Raw genomic sequence first — 27,917 nt, forward strand, 5'->3', positions numbered from 1 at the left:
GGGGGTGAATCTTTCTTGACCGCAGTTTCTTCTGGAGCCCATAGTAGGCACGACTCCCGCTGATGATGCGCCTTCGTATTTCCCGACTAACATTGTTGTCAGCCGTCAACAAGGATCCGAGGTAGACGAACTCGTCCACCACCTCGAAGGTATCCCCGTCTATCGTAACACTGCTTCCTAGGCGGGTCCTGTCGCGCTCAGTTCCGCCAACCAGCATGTACTTTGTTTTCGACGCATTCACCATTAGCCCGACTCTTGTTGCTTCGCGTTTCAGGCGGGTGAACAAATCTGCCACCGTTTCAAATTTTCTCCCAATAATATCCATGTCGTCCGCGAAGCAAACAAATTGTCCGGATCTCGTGAAAATCGTGCCTCGACTGTTAAGTCCGGCTCTCCGCATGACACCTTCAAGCGCAATATTGAATAACAGGCACGAAAGTCCGTCGCCCTGTCGTAGTCCCCGCCGAGACTCGAACGAACTGGAGTGTTCGCCCGAGATCTTCACGCAGTTTTGCACACCGTCCATCGTTGCTCTGATCAATCTTGTGAGCTTCCCGGGAAAGCTGTTCTCGTCCATGATTTTCCATAGCTCTATGCGGTCGATACTATCGTATGCCGCCTTGAAATCGATGAACAAATGGTGCGTAGGGACCTGGTACTCACGGCATTTCTGGAGGATTTGCCGCACGGAAAAGATCTGGTCCGTTGTCGAGCGGCCGTCGATGAAACCTGCTTGATAACTTCCCACGAACTCGTTTGCTATAGGTGATAGACGACGGAAGAGAATCTGGGATAGCACTTTATAGGCGGCGTTTAGGATGGTGATTGCACGATAATTTTCACACTCCAGTTTGTCGCCCTTTTTGTAGATAGGGCATATAACGCCTTGCTTCCACTCCTCCGGTAGCTGTTCCGTTTCCCAGATTCTGACTATCAGCCGATGCAGACAAGCGGCCAACCTGTCCGGGCCCATCTTGATGAGTTCGGCTCCGATACCATCCTTGCCAGCGGCTTTGTTGTTCTTGAGCTGTTGAATGGCATCCTTAACTTCCCCCATCGTGGGAGCTGGTTGATTTCCGCTGTCCGCTGTGCTGACGTAGCCATCGCCTTCGCTGTCCTGACCTTCTGTGCCTGTGTTCTCTGCGCCATTCAGGTGTTCATCGTAGTGCTGCTTCCACCTTTCGATCACCTCGCGTCCGTCCGTCAAGATGCTCCCATCCTTATCCCGGCACATCTCAGCTCGCGGCACGAAGCCTTTGCGGGATGTGTTGAGCTTCTGATAGGACTTCCGCGTTTCTTGAGAACGGTACAGCAACTCCATCTCTTGGCATTCCACCTCTTCCAGGCGGCGCTTTTTGTCCCGGAATAGGCGGGTTTGCAGTTTCCGCTTCAGTCTGTATCGTTCCACGTTTTGCCGCGTACCATGCTGCAGCATTGCAGCCCGCGCTGCATTCTTCTCCTCTAAAACCTCCTGGCACTCCTCGTCGAACCAATCGTTTCTTGAGCTCCGTTCCACATATCCGACAACGCTTTCGGCAGCGTCGTTAATGGCTGCTTTGACTGTCCTCCAGCAGTCCTCAAGAGGGGCCCTATCGAGCTCGCCCTCATCCGGCAACGCTGCCTCAAGATGCTGCGCGTACGCATTGGCGACATCCGGTTGTTTCAGCCGCTCGAGATTGTACCGGGGCGGGCGTCGGTACCGTACATTGTTGATGACGGATAGTTTTGGGCGCAGTTTCACCATCACCAGGTAGTGGTCGGAGTCAATGTTGGCGCCACGATAGGTTCTGACGTCGGTTATGTCGGAGAAGTGCCGTCCATCGATCAAAACGTGGTCGATTTGCGATTCTGTCTGCTGAGGTGATCTCCAGGTGTACCGATACGGGAGGCTGTGCTGGAAATAGGTGCTACGAATGGCCATGTTCTTGGAGGCGGCAAAATCTATCAGTCGTAGGCCGTTCTCGTTCGTCAGCCGGTGGGCGCTGAACTTTCCAATCGTCGGTCTGAACTCCTCCTCCTGGCCAACCTGAGCGTTCAAATCTCCTATGATGATCTTGACGTCGTAGCTTGGGCAGCGGTCGTACTCGCGTTCGAGCTGCGCGTAAAATGCGTCCTTGTCATCATCAGTGCTTCCGGAGTGTGGGCTATGCACGTTGATTATGCTGAAGTTAAAGAATCGGCCTTTGATTCTTAACTTGCACATTCGTTCATTGATCGGCCACCACCCGATCACGCGCCTTTGCATATCACCCATCACTATAAAAGCTGTTCCCAGCTCGCGTGTGTTGCCGCAGCTCTGGTAGATGGTATGATTACCTCTAAACGTTCGCACCAATGCTCCTGTCCAGCACACCTCCTGCAGCGCTACGATGTCGAAACCGCGGGTCTTCAGTACATCGGAGAGTATGCGAGTACTTCCAATGAAGTTGAGAGATTTGCAGTTCCACGTACCGAGTTTCCAATCGCTAGTCCATTTTCGTCGCGGTGGTCTTTGCCGATTGTTCCGGTCCGTATTCTCTCGTTGACGTTCCTGTGCTGATGTGTTTTTACGGCTGGCTTGCAGGGCCTGACACCAACCCCCTAGATTTCCGGAGGACCATTCCCCCTAAATGTTCGGAGAGCCATAGTGCGCAGTTTAGCTTAGAGTCCTTTTCTGGCACTCGGACGATGATCAGCCGCCCCTGACATGGGGAACAGACGCTGTTGTGAGCCGCTCCTAACGTGGAGTACAGACGCTCCAGGTTTGCAAAAGCAAACCCCCCCTTCCCTGTCAGCATACGACCAAAGTTCCCACCGGGGGTTGGTTACCCGATCTTCCCCAAGGTTACTCGTACCCCGGCCAGTACCACGAGGAGGTAGGGATAGGAGTTGCTGGGCAAGAGGCTAAGGACCGCACAAAGGGGTCTATTTTATTCCTGCAGGTACGCGAGGTACCAATGGTACGCCATGCCCAGCCATTTACCGCGCCGGACTGAATAATTATAATAGGAAATATTGTCATTCGTTTCACACCTTGGGGTAACAAAGACAGAGAGATATCGTGCACTTGACAGAAGGAAGACAAAAAGGACAAACAAAAACAAAAAGGCCTTTTCCGCAGTTCGCAGCACAAAGTGCGAATAAGCAGTGTTGCTATTTTTTCGGGTTGTGATTGATTGATGATTGATTAGAAGTTTGACTTGTGATTAAGATTATGATTAATGAATAAATAGATCATTATTTATGAATATGATTGAAGAATGAAGATTAAGATCTAATATTGTAGTGATTATGATTAGTGATTAATGATTAAATCGGAATATTTTGTGATTAATGATTGGCATTTTTGATTAATCATAATCATCAATCATTAATCATGATTAAATTTATGATTAATCATTAACGCTCTGGTTTATTTACGTGCTGTTTCTTTTGTTGTTGGGTGTGTGACCATTGTGTTTTCAACGATCGAACATTTGCACGATACTCTAAAAATCTTTGCAAAGCTCCATAAGTAGTTTCATACACGGTGGTTTGCGAATACCCTTTAATGGGTAAAAATTTACCCATTTTCATATAGCACACACTTCTGTCAAAAAATGGAGGAATTCAGAAATGAAAAACGGGTAAAAAACACCCACTATAGTTTAGCATCTGCAGATTAAAAATGGGTATTAAAAAACTCATTTATGGGTGAAAAAATAGTTAAAGCAAACATTCCATAGATGTAGCTGTGTTGTGTGCAGTTCAGAAACAAAAGCATAATATTACTTCTTTTTTAATGTTTTTTTTTTCGTAAATACAACTTTTAAAGAAGAGGTAAGTTATTGACTTATATAGCAATGTTAAATGAATTTATATTGATCTTAAATCACGCACACATTGTAGATTTTTCTGCCTCTGTTCCAGCCGCTTGCAGCTTGCAGTAGTTGTTAAAATTTAACTGACAAAATGGAGGATTTTGTTGATTATATTAGTAATATAATGTTTATTTTTGAAATAAAAATAGTGTTTGTATGGAATTTTCATTTTAAAACGCATTATTAAAGTCAGCGTTAAGATAATTTGCATTCCTCTTCTAAAAAATGGGTAAATTTTTACCCTTTTTATGCCGCGAGCGAGATTTACAAAACGGGTAAAAAAATACCCATCCATTGACATCCACATGTGGAGAGGCACACGGTGGTTTGCGTTCACCCTTTAATGGGTAAAAATTCACACAATTTTAATTTTTTAATTAAATACATTCAATGAGTAAAAGCCGTTTTCTCTTTAACGGGTAAAAGCGGTTTATGTCAATGGATGGGTATTTTTTTACCCGTTTTGTAAATCTCGCTCGCGGCATAAAAAGGGTAAAAATTTACCCATTTTTTAGAAGAGGAATGCAAATTATCTTAACGCTGACTTTAATAATGCGTTTTAAAATGAAAATGCCATACAAACACTATTTTTATTTCAAAAATAAACATTATATTACTAATATAATCAACAAAATCCTCCATTTTGTCAGTTAAATTCCAACAACTACTGCAAGCTGCAAGCGGCTGGAACAGAGGCAGAAAAATCTACAATGTGTGCGTGATTTAAGATCAATATAAATTCATTTAACATTGCTATATAAGTCAATAACTTACCTCTTCTTTAAAAGTTGTATTTACGAAAAAAAAAACAATAAAAAAGAAGTAATATTATGCTTTTGTTTCTGAACTGCACACAACACAGCTACATCTATGGAATGTTTGCTTTAACTATTTTTTCACCCATAAATGAGTTTTTTAATACCTATTTTTAATCTGCAAATGCTAAACTATAGTGGGTGTTTTTTACCCGTTTTTCATTTCTGAATTCCCCCATTTTTTGACAGAAGTGTGTGCTATATGAAAATGGGTAAATTTTTACCCATTAAAGGGTATTCGCAAACCACCGTGTATGAAACTACTTATGGAGCTTTGCAAAGATTTTTAGAGTATCGTGCAAATGTTCGATCGTTGAAAACACAATGGTCACACACCCAACAACAAAAGAAACAGCACGTAAATAAACCAGAGCGTTAATGATTAATCATAAATTTAATCATGATTAATGATTGATGATTATGATTAATCAAAAATGCCAATCATTAATCACAAAATATTCCGATTTAATCATTAATCACTAATCATAATCACTACAATATTAGATCTTAATCTTCATTCTTCAATCATAATCATAAATAATGATCTATTTATTCATTAATCATAATCTTAATCACAAGTCAAACTTCTAATCAATCATCAATCAATCACAACCCGAAAAAATAGCAACACTGCTTATTCGCACTTTGTGCTGCGAACTGCGGAAAAGGCCTTTTTGTTTTTGTTTGTCCTTTTTGTCTTCCTTCTGTCAAGTGCACGATATCTCTCTGTCTTTGTTACCCCAAGGTGTGAAACGAATGACAATATTTCCTATTATAATTATTCAGTCCAAAAGGAAGTGGTGCGATGAGAGCGGTGCACACTGGGGAAGATCAAAGTTTTCGACGGTCAAATCCGCTGGTGCTCTGGATATGCATCTAGGAGGTTTGTTGTCTTCGACAAACTACTTGTGAATAATTTGGACTTCGTTTTGACTGCATCCGATTAAAACTAGATAAGATAAAACTGATCTAGATCAAGTTTTTTTTTAAAGGATCGTTCTAACAAAGAACATTCTACTGCATAGTTCTTTAGGCATTTTTGACATTTCTGCCGAAGACAGTTGTGCTTTATCACTGACGTGGATGGTGCTGTATGAAACCAAATTAAAAACTTAAACATCAATTGAGACCAATTTTTCATGCAAAACAATGGTTAAAAATATTTTGTCATCAAGTTTTCAAAACTTATCGAAATAAATTTACATCATCTACTGGCAAAATTTTTAATTTAGTTTTGCAGGAAAAAATGTCAAAATCGATTTGTTTGGATAACTTTAATAAAGTGTCATTCAGCGCCATCTACGTCAGTGATTGAGCATAAGTGTCGGCAGAAATGTCAGAAATACCTCAATCAACTATGCGGTAAAAAATGTTTTGCTAGGACGCTCCTGCCCAAAGATAAAACTGATCAAGATAAGTTTTAACTTATCTAGATCAATGCCGAAGGAGTCAAAATGTAGTACAAATTATTCCAAATTACTTTGTCGAAGACACCACGCCTAGGATGCATATCCAGAGTATTAGAGATTTTGGCCGTCGAAAAAATCGATCTGACCCAGTATGCAGTGTAGCCGTTTCTTTCGTTCTCTTTCATTTATAGATTGGATTACAAATCCATCAACGCATAAGAACCTCATTGGAATGAAAGAGACAATCAGTGCTCATTTTGAACTCTAGTTCTGAGCACGTCGGAGCGGTCGAAGTCGAAGTGCAAAGTGGCCGTTGTACAGTTGCGAAGAAAGCCTATGTATTTGAGCAGTGTTGCCACATATTTTTCAATTCTCATCTGTGATTTTGGTTGAAAAAATCTTGTTTATCTGTAGTCAGCCTCCAAAAATCTTGGTAAAAATCTGTGTTCCGTAAAAAAAAATCAAATTTCAATCAGTTAGGTAAATAAGAGCGTTTGTGAACATACCAGCCTGTTCTCGGAATGTTAGCAATTATTGTTGTAATATTTGTTACTAACAAGTGAACTGTGCATCGCGCAACGCAACCATCGCAATCAAAATAAAATGAAAGCTGATTTTTTTTTAAATTTTGAATTACTTTAGTATTTAACAAACACTAAGTAGAAGAATGGCATTTATTTTCATTATGTATCCAAATTGTGCCAAAACTTGTAGAATGTCAAAAAATCTTATAAATCTTTTTCATCTCAAAAATCTTTGATCTGTGATGACAGATATCTGTAGGCCAGAACAGGAAAAAATCTGTGTAATTAGAGATAAATCTGTGTATGTGGCATCACTGCATTTGAGTGTTCTGCTGCTTTTGTTGAACTAATTAGTGGTGATTCAAACAATGGAGCAGCATGTAGAGCTAGCATGTGAAGCTGCTAGCTTAGCGGCCGGCACCTGTGCTAAAATTTTGAATGGAGAAAAGTTTTTCAAAATTAAAAAAACTGACGGCAAAAATGCCGAGGCGGAATGCCTCAAGTGCGGGAAGATGGTGAAAGGAACCATGAAACAGTCAACAAATTATTTGTTGCACTTAAAGGTAAGTGACAACGTGAGAAAAATTATTTTTATTAGAATCGTGACAACCTTTGCAACATTTAGGTGTCAGCAATTAAATAACATATTCAAATTCCAAATTTTCGGAAACATAACCCTACTTTTATTTGTCAATTATGTATCGTTCGTTCACCATCTGGACCAGGTCACACGGAGAAAAAAAATACCTAAATTTTTAGTTACCTACACGCAACAAAATTGTGCGGTATAAACTACCATTTTAGGGGGTTAATAATACGCCATACATGGACGATCCTTTAGGTTCAAACTTTCGTATTGCATATTTCTTTTACCACTGGACAGTGCAATTTTACTCCAAAAGTGCGGAAAAGCGAAGAAGTCCACTTAAAGCATCGCCTTAATCTGAAGCATTCGCGCACTTATATTCGAGATTCCGTATTTACACTTCCGTGCAAATGTTTGCGTGCATTACCTATGAAACATACAAAATTGTTTTGTTCCAATGTCTGCCCCCTAATATATTATATATAAGATATTATCTGAGCTGTTCTCTGAATATGGTGGGTAAAAAGATAGCATTGTTTAGCAGTACACCAGACATAAATGTCAACGTTTCCACTTAGAAAAATTTCTGAAATAGTCCAGAGGTAAATGAAATGCGCATTAACAATTACATCACAACATTTTTCTTAAATGCTTCTTATTGTTTGTTCCAGGAAAAAGGACCATGAAACCCTACTCAACGAGTATCTAAAAATTCCGAAAAAGAAGACCGCTAACAGACAAGCTACTCTGGTTCCGCCTGATGCATCACAAACAAAATTAAATTTTCAAAAGATCAATCGACCCGCTTGTACGAAATCAACAAATTCAAAAGCCGACTCCCTAATCACAGATTACATAGTAGATGCAATTCTACCACTCACAAAGGTGAGGAAGCCATCTTTTAAAAGACTCGTGAACGGTCTTCAGGGGAAGTTACCAGATGCCTCAATCCTAACGTACGAAAAGCTTGTTGGCTGTTTGGACCAAAGGTAAGAGCATTATTTTTCGTTTACACTGTCGTCTGGATAAACATGAGAAAAGGGCTTAAGTTACCTTGATCATTTTTAGAAAACGTTGCTGTTGAGCCCAGTTTACCCGAATAAAAAATACAATACAAAAACAATATAACGTATTGCAACAGTACCATTCAATATATTGGAAATACAATACAGTATATGTAAAATGACAATACAATTACAGTACAATATATTGTTTTGAACAGTTCACTGTATGGTATATGAGATTTTTGCAATATAATGTATGGGTGGTTAAGTATCGTAACAATACAAATATAGATATTTTCTCATACAAACATTTTGAAAATACAATACGATATAATGTTCATGTATTGTCTTGATTAGCAATTCGTGTATTGTTGTACAATACAAAAACAATTCAACGAACTGTATCATGGTTGCATTCGTCGTTACATCTTATGTCAAGTGACTTCTAAAAAATTACTTATTTTAACTTTTTGAATATTTTTCACCCAACATTTCTTGCTTTCTGAACTTGTTTTGTTTATTTCTTTCAGCAAAGCTTCATAGAAAAAAGCAACAGTTGTTTTACGCGAAAATAGGAATTTGACCAAAATTGTAAGGTATAAAACCAATTAAAAACAATACAATGTTCTGTTACAATATATTATATTGTTTTTGAATTGTATATCCAAACAAGAATAATATTGCTTCGACATTCAATTACAATACGCTTTATTGTATCCAATACGTTATATTGTACATTAATGGTTTATTCCATTCACTGAATGATACGTTTTTATCCGGGTAGACCACCCACGCAAATTAATGTCGCTATCAGAAAGTTTGATGTTAGTACTTCCTAAAGATGGTATAGTTGAGCGTAAAAGAATTGAATAGAACTCAACGGCGATTAGCTCTCAAAAACGAAAATAGCCGCAGAATTACTCAATTTTAGCTATACTATTTTCTATCTGCCTCTCCTCCTCTCGAAATAATAGTTTGTTTGAAAAGTCACAGCAGATAGAAAATAGTCATAGATAAGTAAACTTTAGTAATCTAGTGATTGTTTTTATTTTTGAGTATGTATATTTTTTACCACAGTCGATGTGTCTTTTTTGATTGTTTGTCCATAATTATAGTTATAATAATTTTTGTAATTCTTACAGGTGATTTTTACCTGGCAGTATAAAAGATCACGTAGTATGATCTGTTTGCAAGAGGATTATAAATTTTACAGTTTAAGAAGAATAGGAAGAAAATCTCAATAACAGAATCCCAATGAAGTGTAAAAGTAGTAGATAGTAATAATTATAAAATAATTAAATGATCATCGTTTCCACCCTCCACATTAATATTTTTGGTATAAAACGAGACATCCCAAAGTAAATCCATTCTGACTTGTAAGAAACTCGGACTTCATCAATGCAGTAAGAATTCACTGTGTAAACCTCTTGAATGCTTTCCTTACGATTTTTCTACATTACACAAGATTTTTTTTTTTCTTGAAAGCACCTGTGTTTAATTAAAAAAAAATCTTAAGAACCAACATAACATTTTTAAGCTTCTAAATAGCTTTTACGATGTACACTACCCGTCATAAATACGGACTCACTAAAATAAGTATTGCAACAGTCAGCTGAATATTGATCACCCTGAAAAGTTTAGCATCACCTCAAAACAGGTAAATTCACATTGCTATATCTCGACATCCTTACGTCTTGTAAAAAAACGATCTTCAGCAAAATTGTTCAGGGGATCAAGGACATCCGGAAGGCAAACAGTTTGGTTCGTGATTTTGCCGCTAGGTGGCGCTAGTGAGCATGTAAAATTGAGAATTTCAAATTAATTCTAGCTTGTGATCCACAAGAGATAGAAAGTTCGAGTCTTCGGCAAAGTTGTTCAGAAGGCCAAGGACATCCGGAAGACAAACGGTTTGGTTCGAGATTTTTCCGCTAGGTGGCGCTAGTGAGCATGTAATCAAAACACGGTGAGAGTAAACGGCGACACTGCAAACAAAAAATAAATAAGGCATGGCAGGCTTAATTGAAACCAGTATGAAAACTGTGGGAGAGTATGATTTACCGCACAGGGGAATCTGCGTATGTTTCGGATTACCGGAAAAAGGAACGACCACGAGTTTTAGGAAAACTGAATAAAGGAAACTTTTACTCTACGTGTTTCTCGTCGAATGTACAAAGTTGAACTGAACACTGTCTCTTTCTCTACACACTGCTCTGCCGTCGCCGTCGGGGTGCGGCAGTCGCCCCAGTGGAAAAGTAATACACAGGATGTGGTTGACGAGGGGCAAGACACTGCTTATTCTCTTCACTCCTCCTCAATGTTTGACGCTCGGCACACCGCCAACCAATCCAAGCTCGCTCGCGAAGTGATGATGCTTGACTCTTCCCAACGGTTTCGTAAGAACGTCCGCCTTCATGTCCTCCGTCGGGCAATACACCAACGCAACCTCGCCTCGTTCACATAGGTTCTTCACGAAGTGGCGCTTTGTTTCTATGTGCTTTGACCGCTTGCTAGAACGCTCGGACTGAGCAAAGCTGAGGCATCCCTGATTGTCCTCGTGAACAACCGTCGCTGTAGTTTGCTCCTCTCCAAGATCACGAAGCAGTCGTCGCATCCAGACCACCTCTTGGCACGTCTCCGTTAGGGCAACGTACTCTGCTTCTAAAGTCGACAGCGTGACACAGTCTTGCCGGCGACTTGCCCACGAAACGGCTCCTCCTGAATAAAATAGCACGAAGCCGGTAGTAGACTTCCGTGTCCCGGTATCTCCTGCCCAATCACTGTCCGAAAATGCCACAAGATCTTCGTTATCACCGCCGAGAATCAGCCTCCAATCGCGTGTTCCTTTGAGGTAACGGATTACGCGTTTGGCTGCCGTCCAGTCACTCTCCGAAGGTGCACTGAACTTCCGGCCAAGTATTGCAGCACTGTTCATGATGTCGGGGCGAGCGCACACGGCAATATACATAAGTGCACCCACCGCGCTTCTGTATTTCGTAACGTCTTCTAACGGTTTATCGTTCACTTCATCACCAAGTAAACCCTTGTCCATCGGCGTTTTCGAAACCTTTGCTTCACTGAGTCCCACTCTCGCTACCAACTGGTCTATATAGTTTGTCAGACTCACACTATACACATTGTCTTTCTTCTGTACTTCGAGACCCAGGAAACATTTCACATCGCCGAGGCATTGAATGTCAAAACTCTTCTTCAATTGTTCGAAAACACTGGTGATCACTTGTTCGCTCTCGCATGCCACGAGAAAATCGTCTACATAAACAATCAAGTACACTTTCTTCCCGTTCACAATGCCCACGAACAAACACGCATCAGCATCGCTTGCCTCGAACCCCATCTTCTTCAGCACTTCCGTCAGCCTCTCGTTCCAGCAGCGGGCCGATTGTCGCAGTCCGTATATGCTCCTACGCAGCCGGCATACAAGCTCCTCCTTGCCTTGAGCGACATATCCCGGGGGCTGCTTCATGTAGATTTCCTCGCTTATGTTGCCGTACAGATAAGCGGTTCGGACGTCTAGGTGCTTCACTACGAGATTCTTCTTTCCAGCCAATGCCAAAAGAGTTCGCAGAGTGGCATGGCGAGTCACCGGAGCAAAAACGTCGCCAAAGTCCACACCAGGAGTCTGGGTAAACCCCTGCGCCACAATCCGTGCCTTATAGCGCACGATCTCGTTGCATTCATTCCGCTTGAGTTTGAATACCCATCGGCTTCCAACTAGTTTCTTGCCTTTCGGGAGAGGAACTAGCTCCCACGTACCATTCTTTTTGTGGGACGCCATCTCACTGTCCATAGCCGATTTCCAAGCATCTCGTTCCGGGAAAGACATCGCCTCCTCGAAACTTACCGGTTCCAACTCCGAATGTGCTGCTACACCAACAACGTAATCTGATAGGTGGTTGGGTAGCACACCACGCGTCCGGCGGCCTGATTGCCGAACGCCTGCTCCTTGATTCGATCGCGCTGCTTCTTCACGGTCTTCTTCCTCCGAGTCCTCCTCCTCCTGCTTCACAGCCAGGGGGTCAGCTTCGGCATCCTGATCTTCCAGGTCGAAAAACATACTATCCTCGTCTTGATCTTCAGGCAGTTCCGCAGGAACATCCTCTTCTTCAGCTTGCTGGTCCGAGTTTTCCTTGAGCGGCCATACCACTTCAGTGTTCACGGGCTCCTGACTCGGATCCTTCGCCAGGCTGTGTTGAGAAGATCCATCATCCAACTCCAGGAATCGCGCATCCCGGCTTATGGTGATCTTGTCGGTAGAAGTGTCGACAAACCTGTACCCCTTATGTTCTTCGGAATATCCAATGAAGCGAAGTTTTCACGCTTTCCCGTCAAACTTACCGCGTTTAACATCTGGGACGTGTACGAACGCATGGCACCCATAGACGCGGAGGTATCCTAACTCTGGTTTGCGTCCGTGCCATTTTTCGAAGGGAGTAGTATCCACAGCACGCGAGGGAAGCCTGTTCTGCAAGAACGCCGCTGCCACCACTGCCTCTCCCCAATAACGCGTGGGAAGACTAGCATCCAGTAACATGGTTCGAGCCATCTCCTGAAGCGACCTATTTTTTTCTCTCCGCAACGCCATTTTGTTGCGGAGTATACGCCGTAGAATATTGGGCCTTGATTCCCTCTTCCGCAAAGAATGTGCGCAATTCCTGGTTACAGTATTCGCCGCCGCCATCAGATCGGATGATCTTGGGTTTGCGGCCGAACAAATTTTGGACAAAACGAACATATTCTTTGATCTTACCTGGTGCTTCCGATTTCTTGGCGAGTAGATAGACCACGGTATAACGACTAAAGTCGTCAATCATCGTCATGATGAATCTCTTACCACCGGGGGTTGTCGTTTTCATGGGCCCACAGAGATCTGTGTGGACCAAATCCAACGGCAGCGTTGATTTGCGTTCCGCCACTTTCGGGATCGGATTCCGAGCCAGTTTGCCCTCGATGCACGGCTCGCAGGTAAGCCGAATGCCGCAGTCTACGACCTTCATCCCGTTACCTAGCTTCTCATCACTAATCCTGTTTATCACTCCCGGATGCCTGTGGCCAAAACGTCGGTGCCACTGGTGCTGGCACAGCGGATTATGCACCTTTTCTTCCACCTTCCTCGACACTTCACCAAGCTTCAACCGATACAAGCCACCATATCGGTCACCGACAACAACGACCTCACCAGTTTTGTCACGAATTTCACAACCTCTGACTTCAAAAACAGCCGTGAACCCTTTGGAGGTTAGCTTATCAACGGATATCAAGCCGCTGGTTAGCGACGGCACAAGCAAAACGTCGGTTAGCTTCACATCAATGACGTTACCACTTCCACTCACACCACGAAGTGTGCCATAACCACAACCCGCCGTTTTCACAACTTTCCCGTCTGCCAACACAACACTCGGGCCACTTTTCTTAACCAGCTTAGTGAAAAACTGTTCGTCATTTGTCATATGACAGCTGGCACCACTATCGACATACCATTCATTGTTTTTCGCACTGTTGGTAGCCGAAAAGCACACATAACTTTTGTCATCGTTGGCTTTCTTCGCACTCTGCTTAGCTTCGGGCTTCTTCTTTTCATCGTCACCCTGCTTCGCATTCTTCCATGCCCGACAATCACGCCGGAGATGACCGGGCTTCCCACAGTGGTAGCATGTTTTCACCGCACTACTCTTCTCTCGACTCTTCTTTGTCGCACTTTTCATGGCGGTGGCTTCACTGCTCGCCGATCCACTCACTCGCCCAGAACGCTCATTCCGGCGCTCAAATTCTTCAAGCACTTTCACTTTAACTGCCTCCATCGTCGTACCCGCATCCAGCTGGCTTTGCAGCAAAGTTGCCAGCCCCTGATACGATTCAGGCAAACTTCTGAACAACAACACAATCTTGAAGGACTCCGTCAGAACGTGCCCCGCGGCCGCAAGCCGGTCATACACTTCTTCTAACTCGCGAATGTGACACTCAACGTCACCACCTTCCGAAAGATTCATGCTCCACAATTTGTTCAGCAATGCCACTTGTGTCGTGATTGTCGATTTTTCATGGTACGCACATAACTTGTCCCAGTACCCTTTCGCCGAATCAACACTTTTCACTAGGCTATATTGGCTTTCTTCAATGCAAAGCCCAATAGTCGCCCTCGCCTTTTGATCAGCCTTTTTCCACCGGTCGTCCACTGGCTCTGGCTTCGGTTCGGCAATCACATGCCAAACCTCCTCACGGGTGAGCAACATTTCAATGCGGAATTTCCACGTGCTCCAATTTCGATTGTTCAACTTCTCGAAAGCGAGTCCCTTGAAATCCGCCATTTTGCAAATGCACTACCACCGCCGATTAGCCACTCGCGACGCCGCCAAACGAAACGAAAATTTCTCAAAAATTTCCTCCCGCACTTTCCGAAACGCAAACCGGGCTCATAACCTGTGGGAGAGTATGATTTACCGCACAGGGGAATCTGCGTATGTTTCGGATTACCGGAAAAAGGAACGACCACGAGTTTTAGGAAAACTGAATAAAGGAAACTTTTACTCTACGTGTTTCTCGTCGAATGTACAAAGTTGAACTGAACACTGTCTCTTTCTCTACACACTGCTCTGCCGTCGCCGTCGGGGTGCGGCAGTCGCCCCAGTGGAAAAGTAATACACAGGATGTGGTTGACGAGGGGCAAGACACTGCTTATTCTCTTCAAAAACACGGCGCAAAAGTAATAGGCGACACTGAAAATAATATCGATTACAGGCTCATAATATTGGGCGATACTGGCATTCTTGAGTGCGTTTAAGGCGAAACCTTTAAAGATTTTTTGAGTACGAAATAGCTAGGGAAATTTTAGGAGATGTGTGTGGTATTCATGAGGATTTTAAAACTAGGTTTATGAAATGTGAAATAAAGTGAAAAGGTTTAAGTTTGAGTATATTTTCTTTAATTAGGATTAAAAATTGTACATGGGAATTTCATTGCTTATTTTCTCATTGTTATTGATTTGTCAGATAGGCCCTTATCGCGAATCCCTCTCGAAGTCTACCTACACTGAAACAAGCGTTGAAGTAATGAGAACCATGAACAAGTTTTTAAATTTACTATTCCAATCACGATTGAGCTATCAAGAACGCTTTTTATTTGCGTTTTGGTCCCTCCCAATCCAACCGCATCGATAGCCGAGCGGTAAGCGTTCACGCTTGACAATCGCAAGATCCTCGGTTCGCTTCTGGCTTGCTGCAAGTTTTTAACCATGATATAGTAATTTTTACTGTCGAAATGGTACCATGGTAAAATTGAATGCACAAAACATTTGAAGTAAATGCAAATTTAGTCTGCACAAATCAAGTGGCGTTGTGTATTTAATTTAACCCTCTAATATAGTATTTTCAACTGCAACGCTGTTTTCAGTGTATCGAACTGTCAAACCAGCTACCTATCGAGCACGCTAGCAAAATTCTGAAAACAAAGTTCAAAAGAAGAAGAACAACAACACAAGTAAGAAATCTCTTCGCGTGACTCTGGAAAATCAAAAGTACTGAAAAATGAGTCCATTTCACAAAACTCGCTAGTTCCGTGTGGGAAGCCAAAATTGAGTACTTAATACACGGTGGTTTGCGAATACCCTTTAATGGGTAAAAATTTACCCATTTCCGCCAGAAGTGCCTGTCCACATTTAATGAGTAAACACGGTTTACTCTTTAACGGGTAAAAGCGGTTTCTGTCAATGAATGGGTATTTTTTTACCCGTTGTAGGAGGAGTCGGATGTACTACAAAATGGGTAAAAATACCCTTTTTGGAAAACATATTTGGCTGGGCGTTTCAATATAATGCAAACAAGGGAATTTAATAATGTTGATTAGAAATGTAGAAATTACACATTCATTTGTTCCGTTTTTATTGAAATTCACATTTGGTTACAAATTAAAAGACACAGGTCTATGAATACTGCGTCCAGCTCTTGGTACAGCTTTTTAGTTTCGTCCATTTTTTACGGTCTGATCTGGATAAATAAATGACATTTGAAATAATTAAAAAACCATTGTAATATTTTCATATGCAAATGGTATTAGTAAATTGTATTATACTTACATGCGGGTACTTGGAAACCTGAAGGATCATTATGAATATTAACTTCAACGGATCAATAAGTGGCTCTTCCACCAACTGGTGATGATCGAGCAGGATTGAATTCTAGAATACAACTAATTTTTCACCCATTAATGAGTAAAATTTTACCCGTTTATACACTGCATGCGAGTCAAAAGAATGGGTATATTTTTACCCATTTCATAATAGTGAAATTCCCCCATTTTATGACAGATGTGATTGCTATTCGATAATGGGTAAAAATTCACCCATTTCCGCTAGAAGTGCCTCTTCACATTTAATGAATAAACATGGTTTACTCTTTAACGGGTAAAAACGGTTTCTGTCAAAGAAAGGGTATTTTTTTACCCATTGTGGAACAGTCGAATGTACTACAAAATGGGTAAAAAAATACCCTTTTTGGCTAGCCGTTTCAATAAAATGCAAATATTGGAATTCTATCATGGGAAGTAAAAATATCGAAATTAAACATTGATTTCTTTCGTTTTTATTTAAATCTATGCAATAATTGACGTTATCGTTAAAAAAAACTCCTGGGCACAAAAGCTGGACCGCTGGACGCAGCATTCACATCAAAAGTTGTCCGGTCAAAGATCTGGGAAAATGAATGAAATTTGGAATAAATAAAATACAATCGTAATATCTATATAAGAATATGTTATTCGTAAACAATATTCTACTTACTTGCGTCTGATTTGCGTCCTGGAGAATGATATTATTAATAATCAACGGCACAAGTGGCTCTTTCGCCAACTGATGATGATCGCTCAGGATCGATTTTTCCATTCCAACTAATTTTTCACCCATTAAAGAGTAAAATTTTACCCGTTTTTACACTGTATGTGAGATAGAAGAATGAGTACTTTTTTACTCTTTTCATAATTGTGAAATTCCCCCATTAAATGACAGATATGACTGCTATTCCATAATGGGTATTTTTAACCCATTAAAGGGTATTCGCAATCCACCGTGTATAGTACTCAATTTTGAGTACCTGCTCTATTGTTAGCGTTTGGTACTTTTTACTCCACCAAGCCGTATGAAAAGAACCCAAAAATGGATATTTTTAACACAAAAGAAGGTTTTTTTTCACGTTCAATTTTGAGTTCGTATGAAACTACTTATGGAGCTTTGCAAAGATTTTTAGAGTATCGTGCAAATGTTCGATCGTTGAAAACACAATGGTCACACACCCAACAACAAAAGAAACAGCACGTAAATAAACCGACTATTTGATGCTCAACCCCAAAATGCGCTACCGCTACAGAAAACTGCAGCAGCGATACCGACCAATGTGTGCTGAAAACGGTGTGAACATTGTGTGGTAGGAGAATTTTGTTTGCCTGTGCGTCGCATTAGGTGCAAGATCGTCAGTATTCGTTGAGTAAAATTAACTTAGTTGGTTACGTAAAATTTACTCAACTTTTGAGTTTAATTTTGAGTATAAAAATACTAATTTTTGAGTACTTTTGATTTTCCGTGTAGACTCTGCTTACACCGATCTGCCAGAAAATGAAGAAATCATAAATTACCTACTGGGTACCGTGGATCATTCGCACTCTGCAAAAATGACTGCAGAATTAATCGCGACCTTTCTCCGAGTGGCCCCTCTTTCCCTAAATCATAGACGTAATTTTTGAGCGTTCCCTTGCATCACGCAAACACCAAACTTTTTCCAGGTGGAAGCAGCATACTTTCGTAGTACCAAATTATGTATACCCGACGATGGTTACGTTCGATTTGAATAGGTCGTATAGTTGCCGTGAATCCTATGTTGATACGATCTATTCAAATCTAACGCCATATTTGTTCTAAGTGTCACGTCTGTTCATCTGTGGTTAAAATGTTTGTCAAGAAGCCTTTTTCTACGGTGCAGCAAGTTTTTGGCGTTATTTTTACGTATTTTTGACATTTTTTGGGTAATCTGTTTTTTCTTCTCCGTGTAGATTTTTTTTCCGTGTGGTGTTGATTTTGTTTTCCGCTGTCACAGCAGTTGGCAGCACTTTTTCATTTCGAAGACGACCGACCCGGACGCCGGATGACCAGCTCGTATCGAACATTTCTTTTCCCGCGATTACACAGTAGATGTGTAGTAAGTGTTGAGAAACGTGAAAAATTCCCAAAAGTATCCAGAAAATGGTAGGTACCGCATCTCTTTCCTTCTGCTTTTCATTGTTGAGAACTTCCGGAGGGCCCTACACGAGCATCATTACTTCATCCATATCAGTGGAAACTTTTTGTCGGGATTTTCTTCAAGCACATGGTTTAATCAAACTATTTTAGTAAAATGTTACGATTCCAACGAAAACTATTGATATTGATGAAGTATTGATGCTCGTGTAAGGTCCGTTTTAAACTCAAATGGCGTTCTTTCGAACTTTTGTCTTCTTTTTTATTCTAGTCTTTTCGCTCCGCTAACCGGTCGGGTAAGAAGCCGACGAGTGCTGGCACACCGGGAGATGGTCGAGCTGGTGCTGCTCGTGGCTCCAAATCGGCCAAAGGGCGCCGTTCCACCCGAGGCCCTATGATGGTAAGATACATTTCTTTGGTTTAGGGGAAGGGGAGGGGGTGCACACTAAGCTTTTTTTTTGCCGAATCTCGGCAAAACGATTGCCGAACGCCTTTTTGGCAAAGTATTTCATCCGATAATGAATTTTGCGCTTGAAAGCTACGTCTACAGACACCATGGACGAGAATACTAATAATGCCAAAAATTTATTTTATTCACGTGCAGCTTCCCAGTATTGACACGCCGAGGAAAGTTCGAGCTGAAGGCACACCGGCGAATGAGCAGGCCACACCTGTTCGTGCGAAAAATCCAACAGGGCAACATTGTTCGGCGAGCTTGGGCACACCGGCCGGAGAGTGGGAAGCTGTCCGTGCGAAAGATGCGGTACGATATCTTCGATCCAGCAAGAAGACTACGAGCGCCGAATCACCGGCTGGTGAGCGAGCCGGATCTGCTCGTGCGAAAGATCCGACGGGGCATCTACGTTCAGCGAGCGCAGGCACATCGGCGAGAGAGCGGGCTGGAGCTGCTCGTGCGAAAGATGCGGCACGATATCCTCGATCCAGCAAGAAGGCGACGAATGCAGAATCACTGGCTGGTAAACGGACCGATGCTGCTCATGTGAAAGATCCGACGGGGCACCTACGTTCAGCGAGCGCAGGTACATCGGCGAGAGAGCGGACCGCAGCCGCTCGCGCGGAAGGTCTAACAGAGAATCTTCAATCCGGCAAGAAAGGGACGAATGTTGGCACACCAGCTGATAAGCAGGTCGAAGCCGCTCGCGTGGAAGATCCGGCAGTGTATCTGGAATCGGCGAGCGCTGGCACACCGGCGAGAGAGCGAGCCGGAGCTGTGCGTACGGAAGATCCAGCAGAGAATCATTCATCCGGCAAGAAGGCGACGAGGGTTGGCACACCAGCTGATGAGCAGGTCGAAGCCGCTCGCGCGAAAGATCCACCAATGCTTCTGCAATTGGCGAGCGCTGACACACTGGCGAGAGAGCGGGCCGGATCTGTGCGCGCGGAAGATCCAGCAGAGAATCTTTCATTTGATGAGCAGACCGAAGCCGCTCGCGCGGAAGATTCGGCAGTGCTGCGATCGGCGAGCGCTGGCACACCGGCGGATGGGCGAGCCGGAGCCGCTTGTGGCTTTGAATCGGCCAGAGAGTGCCGTGTCGCCGGGAGATCTACGGTGGTGGTAAGATTCTTCTCTTTTACTTTTTTGGTGTTTATGTGAAAACGAATCTAGGGTAGGTGAACCAGTTATGGACATAATGGTTCCATATTTCGCCATACGTGATTACTTTCATGTCTTCAAATTTTGAAAATTTTCATATTTTGTAGTAGTTAAATTTAAGATAGATCTTGATGTTAAAACATTCAAAAAGATTTAAAATGTGAAAATTACCAAAATTTCACATATGGCCAAATAGGGAACCACTATGGCCATAACTGGTACACTTTCCCTAGTTGTTTATTTATTCTTTTTGTATAGACCAGTGTTTCCCAAACTTTTTTGACTTTCGCCCCCTTGAGGGCTATATTTTTAAGAATCGCCCTTCCTGATATATGATTTGAATATTTGAATAAAACGCTATACTTTGCTGAAGTTTTGATCAATATCTGAACAAAATTGTACCAAAAATAGGTCAAATTTCCAAGCAATTTTAATTGAGTGAGTTTTATACATATATAAACGCCAAAAATATGTGCTTGTCTTGTTTATTCATATTAGAAATATGCAATTACTATCATATTCGTTGATTTTCTTGTATTGACAAATCTATTCGATTATATATTGTGGAGATTTTATTCGGAGAACGCATTTTCCTCCAACCCAAAATAATAAAAATATATAAAAATCATGAAATCATCCAGATTCTTTTCACAGCAATATAAATCGAAGAAGTTTTATTTTTATATTTTGCTGTCCATGAGAACTCTGATATTTCTTGAAGTTTTGAAAGTAACAATGAATTGGTTCTCATATACTTCATCAAGTCTTTTGGTTAAGGTTATTTACATCTTCGGCAACCATTGTTGAAACCCGATTTCCTGGCAAAATTTTCCTTAATTTGTGTGTAAATAGTTTAGCAATATGAACTTATATGAATGTGTTTGATCAAAATAATTAAATAAGCATTTTCAAAAATTAGTCAGTGATAATTCGGGTTTTCATGGACCAACATTCGAAGCATTAGTTGACCAGTCCTGAAATCCGGCTGAAAAAAAACCTTTTTTTTATTTTGAATAAAATTTATTTTAATTTACTCATGTTTTGACATTGATAATACTTCCAAAGTTAACTGTGATTACAAACTGCTTAGATCTACGTTATATTTCGTGAATTCATGTTTAAATTGACAAGAGCTGAAAAATGGATTGCATAACGCAAACGTAAAGTTTTGTCTGCGTGGTTTGAAAATGAGCATGCTCAAAAGTACAAAAAAAAAATGTAAAAATGTGGGCTAATTAGATGTGGAAATAATATTTTTTAGATGATGTATTGATGTGTAATCTTCTAATAAATTGAGTGTTTTCTTCAAACGTTATTAGTCGTTGTTTTCAAATTCCCCATAGCTACTAGTACTTTCGCCCCCTTTGTAGACTTTTCGCCCCCCAATTTTAATTTTACATATTTTCGCCCCCCAGGGGGCGAATTCGCCCACTTTGGGAATCACTGGTATAGACTATTTAGGTAAAGGCCGACCGTTTCTACTGTTGAGGCAGGGTGATCTTATGCTAAGTTTACAAGGTTCATGTGACTTGTTAAACTGGATTGAAAATCGTCTGAAAAGCTTCTAGTTCAATTGAATGGGTATTGTTGTCGGTGAGGAAAAGCGTTAGAAAATGCATTGACCGAAAATGTGTTTTTCTCGATATTGATGCGAGATACCCAACTTCGGAAGTCGGACGTAAGTCGCTTTTTCATGGTTTTAAGAAAATCAATAGTGAGTTTTAGAAACCTTCAAACAAAAACAGTTTTAGCAAAGATCCAATATTAAACATCTTTTTCCCGCACACGTCCTAAAAATTTCGCACGCTACCGATTCATATCCACAACTATGTATTTTGTTTCATTTTTTCCGAAAAAAAATTAATGACAAAATCATACACCATTTTGACGCATGTTGTGTTTTGATTTTGTTTGAAGGTTCCGTCATTTTGTCTCCTTTGTTAAACTGACGGATTTCGCGGTTGAGTTTCGAAAATTCAAAATCTTACTTACTTCATATTGAAAATAACAAAGTTTGCGATTCCGGAGAAGAAAATTGTGTTAGGCAAAGGTGCGCAGTATAGAATCGCGTGTGTTTAGTGCGCTGTACAGAAAATCTGAATTTTATTTACTTTTTTACTTACGGCTTTTTGAATAAGTTATCGATATTTCTAGCATTGATCACGTTTTTTTCTCGAGTATTCTATCAAAAAAGGAGAAAACGGGGCACTTTTTTAGGTACTTTTTACATAAAAGTCAGAATTTCTGCACTTAAATGACTTTTTATCAATTACCTGTCCAGAGAGCTTAAAAAGTCAAAGCTTCAAGCTTCCTATCCCTGTGCAAAGATTGATTATACGATTCATACTTTCTGTGTTAGAGCTGTTTAAAGTTGGGTTAATTTAAAAACACTAATTTTTAAATAACTCACTTAACATTAATTTCCGAACCTACCTGTAGAACGATATTTTGCTGCAAATATGGTCTACTTTCACCTTCTTTCGAGTGTAATACCACCCGGGTCAAGGTAGCGGTTTTTTTTTTTTTGCAGTTCAGTTCGTAAATTGTGAATGAACCTCGGTACCCAGTACATAATTTATGTTCAACTTAAAATTTAAATCGATTTTCTTGGCTACCTTATGGTCTTAGAATTAGTCTATGGTAATACTATATATACATATATATATATATACAAAATTTAAATCCAAATTTCATTCAAATTGATCGAACCATTGGAAATTTTTAATCACATATGTGAGCAAAAGTCGCCATAGCCAAAATAAGTTTTTGCATAGTAAAAGTTCAAATTGCTATAACTTTGAAAATATTCATTCGAATCAGTTTAAAATTTAGCTGGGAATGGTTTCCTACAATAGAAATGAACTGTAAAATAAGAATGAAAATCAGGATAGTAATTCATAAGTCGTCAAAAAATGCCCAAAATGTGCTCTCAAATAGTTCGGGATTGAATTTAAAGAAAAAAAAGTATTGAATTGATTTTGATGAAACTTCTACCAAACAATTAATACTTTGTAAAAAGCTTTCAGTGAAAATTTCTGATAACACCAACAAAGTTATAGCCAAATGAGGTTTTTGGACCATTGCACAAAGTTTTTAACACACCATGTGTTTGAATTTAGTATATCTCCGACAATACTTGACCGATTTTGATGAAAATTTTATGGACTACCTACAGGACCCATTCAACTTGCCAAGAACGGATGTCAAATGGGAGCTGTTCACTTCCGTACCATCCGATGATTTACAAACAGCAGTGCAGGATTGCGAATACGGGTTCCGTTTCAAAGTCGAAAACAGGGTCTCCAAAGGAAGAGTACAATATTACTACTGTCGTCGGATTAAAGTGAAGGCCTCCCAGCAGTGCGGGCGAAGAATGATGGTGTTTATCCCGAATGGTTCAGAAAGAAACTGTAGCATCAACCTAAAAGGCGCCCACACTTGCGATACCGCAAAGAGCGAAGACTTGGCCAAGACAGTTCTGACCAAAGAAAACTACGCTGAAATGGACCGCATGCTGCGCAGCGGAATTCCGTTAAAAGACATCAAAAAGCACATCAGGGCTTCGAATCCGCAGGTCTCCAAGAACCGTGTGAACTACGCGATAATGCAAGCATCACAAGCAATGTACGGATGTGGAGAGCTCTCCTTGGGTAAGTCATTGATTGAAAGGATCTTTATTTGGTCTTCTCTGTCTTTCTTCTCATCAGAACTGAGACGAAACCCGAGCAGGAAATGAGAACAAAGTCATAAAAAATTGATAACAAATTTTACTTTTGATACAAAATAAGATCGAAATGGAAAATTAAATATCAAATTTTGATATGATTCTTGATGGCTCAAATTTTTTTTTTGTAAAGACATTTATTACACACATTGACAAACGATTATTACATGTCAAATATATTTTGTATTCTTCCTGAGTACTGAATAAGCCATTTTACGAGACGTTACTGAACAGCTGATCGCTCAATTTATGAATAAAAATTTGACAGGAGAAGTAGAACTAGCAGGCGGGAATAATAAAAGCATCAACATTGTTGTCGTTTCGTAAAATAGACTATTGCCATTTTAAAACATAGTTTATAGCCCTCAGTACACTGTTTGTCAAGTGTGCACATTTTTCCGCACGCATAAACCAACATGCAAACAACGGTCTCAACAATGACAAAACATCTGAAGTGTCAAGTGGATATTGAAGTGTTAGTTTATGCGTGTGGAAAAATTTGCACACTTGGCAAAGAGTGTACTGAGGGCTTATGTTTGATACATTTTGATTAATAGGGTGGCCAGGGTCAAGATGGGTCAATGTCGTTTTCGGACGCAATAGATGAGTTTTGGTTTTGTCAATAATTTAGTTGGAAGACCTGCATGGATCTACAAAAGTTAACAGTTTATTTTCTTTGAATATTTGCTTTCCATGCATAGGGAAAATAAAAATCTGTTTCCCTGTTTCTCTTATGCGCTACATTCCATGTATACTTCATATAAATGGTACCGGGGCAAGATGGGCCACCTTTGATTGTGAGCTAACTTTTTATGCGCTTCAGCGAAGTGGAATTTTGGTAACCATCGGGACCTCACTGAAAATCAGGACATTTTCATATAAGTATCAAACTTCTGGAGCAACATTTGAAAAGGGCACAAAAGGTCTTGTGCTTTTTTTAAAAATTGCTGCTCAGGGCCTAACAGCAGCCCGCCCACGCAAATTCACACCACTACCGTGAGCCCCCGTTAATTTGAACGATACCTCATGAAAACCAACGGGGTTCATTTTTAATTTGAACTTCTGGTCACCCTGAAAGTATCAGAGAAACACATTTCTGGTAACTTTATTTGCTGCTTTGTTTTGGTTTTGCGTTTCGTTTCGCGATGTTCCAAATCGTTCCACTCCGTTCCATGAGCAGAATGACGTTTAAACCATTTTTAGTTTGAACGATGTGCAAATTAGCGGGGGTCTAATTAAAAAGTGTTCAGATTAAATGCGATCAAACCATCGGGGGTACACGGTAATCGAATGATTGATGTTTGCTCTACCTGATAGTGGTATTAGTTAGTGTATATAAGTTGACATGGGCTCAGCAGCGACGTGCAAAGTCATTGTTTACCAATGTTGATGTGTTTTCAAATGTTGGTCCAGACTTCTCGGATTTGTTAGGAAAAAAAACTCAAAATCAGGACATGTTCTGCTAAATCAGGACGGATGGTAACCCTAAGTGGAATCAACGATAACGATTACCCACTAGTGATTTTTTTGGTGATAATTGTGACGTTTGTTGTCAAAGTTCTTTGCTTCTTTTTTTGCGTTGATGTGCCTGTTGTTGTTGTTTGGCGAGTTGTCCGCACAGACTAAACCGGAGTGTAGTTTTGCATCTCAGGAACATCCAGAAAGACAAACACAATGGCCCACAGCCTCGGAATAATCCGATTGTGACCGGAAGTAATAATTTGAAGAATGTGAATATTACGCTGTGTGTTCTGTTCTGTGAGCAAACGTCAAACAGGAGCAAAAACGACGCGAGCGCCGCAGGTAGCGGACCGGCCATCTATCGAATATTTGAATCGAACGTTAAAAAGTTGGTTGATGGAGATTGAGTGAAGTGTGACGTCTGTTTCTCTGTGTGTTTAATATAGATAGTTGAATATCATACATCCGCGGAGACTGCTGAGTGAAATGTTTTTAGCGTGCGATATGTGAATGTGTGTAAATGTGACATCATGCGTTCCATTGTTGTTATTGGAATCGTGACGTTATGCTCGTTTGGATACAGGTTTTGACACTTCTTTTGGATACAACGGATTCATCTCCGTGGATGTATATTTACTCCACTATTTATTGTGTTTAATCCGCTGTTATGGTATGCATCGCCTCTGCGTGGGGTAATGATCGGAACAAAATTGATCCCTTTTTCGTCGGATGAACAATTTATGCTGTATTCTTGTGTTTCTCGTCGTATTTGTGGTGGATCGCATCGACAACCACAGGTGACCACAAGATCCCACCTCGCGCTATCATTTTGACATCGTCACCCTGCTTTTCCATACCGGTAGCTATCATTTAAGTTGCACTGATTCATATCGACAGTACCGTCAGCGGTTTTAGTAGCGCAACTATCGCGCTCCCAAATTTAATCACCCACCAATGGACCGATGCACGAGTTCACTAATTTGACGTTTGAGCGGTGCCGAATTCACTGGTTGCTATGGCCACATAAATAACACGGCACCGCTCAAACGTCAAATAGTGAACTCGTGCACTGGTCCATCGCGATACTACTTTGGCAGCGCGCCTAGCGAGTAAAGTCGCGCACCGTTAAAGATGCTCCAATAACAAATCCATTTTCTGCTCGGTAACCCGCTTCTATATGATCAACTAAACTGACGGCATCCGAAAGCTTTCTTCATCAAACATATTGCTTTTGTGAGGTTTTTCAAGCAACTTCGGTACAAACATTTTATGTTTTTCCTTTTGAATGAACTTACCTGTGCCGCAGTAAATGAACATCTCATGATAAAAATATTGTTTTCTCGACATCTACACAGGTGATCTAGCAGCCTGGGCCAAGCTCAATTCATCCACACCAAACAACCACGAAACGGGTTTCATTATTGGTTCCGATATCGATGGTGGAACCGGTTGCTTCCGACTGGTGTATTCCAGCAAAAAACTGCTGTCGCACTTCAGAACACTCGACATACTGTCTGCTGATTGTACATTTAAGACTACCCTCCAGGGGTACCCACTAATGGTTGTGTGCTTAGTGGACAAAATGCGCCACGCGCACCCGGTGGCATTTGCAACGATCACCAAACAGGAAGAAGCCGACTACCACTTCGTTTTTGCTACCCTGCAGGATCAATGCACCCGTCTCGGTATTCCCTGTTTGGTTCGGGCTTTTATTAGCGATGGAGAAATCGCACTGAAAAAGGCCGCGAGATCAGTCTTCGGTGAACATCTGCTGTTGATCAACTGCTACTTCCACGTAGTACAGAATGTGAAGAAACATCTATCGAAAACGAAAGAGAGCTCCGAGCATAAGGATCAGGTCCTTAAGGACGTAAGCCGAATTCAGTTGGCTCCAACGCAGATACATTTTGAACAGGCGTGTGAGTTGTTTCTCATAAAATACGATGCTTTGCCCGGTTTCGCCCATTTTTTTCAGAAATATGTCTATAAGGAGTACTTCAAGAATTGGTACGAGGGTGCTCTTCCGGGCTACCCGAGCACCAACAACTCTTTGGAAGCCCTGAACAGGGCGATCAAAGAGCATCACCTAGACCGTACCAGGGAACCGCTCGGCACTTTCAAAGCAAGAATCATGAGCGTGGTAGAATACTATGGCAAGGACGAACGTGTCATTTGCGAAGAACGAACGTACTCGGTAGAGGACGAGCGAATGGCATACGATTTCATCCGCACGGGCAAGCGCACAAGAACTGTACACGATTGGTCAGACCGTGTGAAACACTTGTATTTCCCAACGGGGAACAATGCGGAAGTAACCGGTCGAGAAATTGAGGCTTTTAACAACTCGGACCGTCGCAGCCTGGATCATTACCTGACTGACATGGAGGCAACTCATCGCGTTACCATGACGGATACCCTATGGTTCAACTGGAATTGCACATGCCGCTGGTTTTTCAAGCACAACAGTTGCTATCATGTCCTAGTTGCAGCTGTCACAAGCGGAGCATATCAACTGCGCCCGGAGGCTAACACGTTGCCATTGGTCAAGAAGCGCCCCCCTGGAAGGCCGAAAAAATGAGCAAGGCTCTTGTTATTGATTAATCATATATTTCTTTCGTTTTCTATAACTTTTGTAGAGCGTAAAGTTTTACAGTAATGACTAAGTTGTTTTTTTTGTATTTTAATACAAAATCTGTTATCAAAATC

General features: G+C 41.3%; 2 protein-coding genes across 4 annotated transcripts in view; both read left to right on the top strand.

Annotated features, from left to right (window-relative positions):
* The window catches only part of LOC5569176 (prolyl endopeptidase FAP), a 576,755-nt gene that overhangs the window by 283,050 nt on the left and 265,788 nt on the right, over positions 1-27,917 (top strand). The gene's annotated exons all lie outside the window — the stretch shown is intronic.
* Positions 6,886-27,915, top strand: LOC110676643. 2 transcript variants are annotated; one of them, XM_021845335.1, is made up of 5 exons: positions 6,886-7,150; positions 18,683-18,811; positions 19,016-19,987; positions 23,202-23,676; positions 26,567-27,915. In XM_021845335.1, the coding sequence occupies exons 1-5, from the start codon at positions 6,956-6,958 to the stop codon at positions 27,787-27,789; spliced, it is 2,994 nt and encodes a 997-aa protein (XP_021701027.1). In that variant the 5' UTR covers positions 6,886-6,955; the 3' UTR covers positions 27,790-27,915. The 2 variants fall into 2 exon arrangements, with proteins under 2 accessions (XP_021701027.1, XP_021701028.1); XM_021845336.1 differs by lacking the exon at positions 6,886-7,150 and adding an exon at positions 18,299-18,420.

This window comes from Aedes aegypti, chromosome 2, assembly GCF_002204515.2.
Source record: "Aedes aegypti strain LVP_AGWG chromosome 2, AaegL5.0 Primary Assembly, whole genome shotgun sequence".
In the NCBI taxonomy this organism is placed as follows: Eukaryota; Metazoa; Arthropoda; class Insecta; order Diptera; family Culicidae; genus Aedes; species Aedes aegypti.

Bases quoted from the DNA above. Each gene is read 5' to 3' on its own strand.
- LOC110676643 (XM_021845335.1), top strand. From the start codon at position 6,956: ATGGAGCAGCATGTAGAGCTAGCATGTGAAGCTGCTAGCTTAGCGGCC. The intron at 18,812-19,015 runs GTAAGATACATT...ATTCACGTGCAG, and splicing joins CCACCCGAGGCCCTATGATG to CTTCCCAGTATTGACACGCC. The intron at 23,677-26,566 runs GTAAGTCATTGA...ACATCTACACAG, and splicing joins ATGTGGAGAGCTCTCCTTGG to GTGATCTAGCAGCCTGGGCC.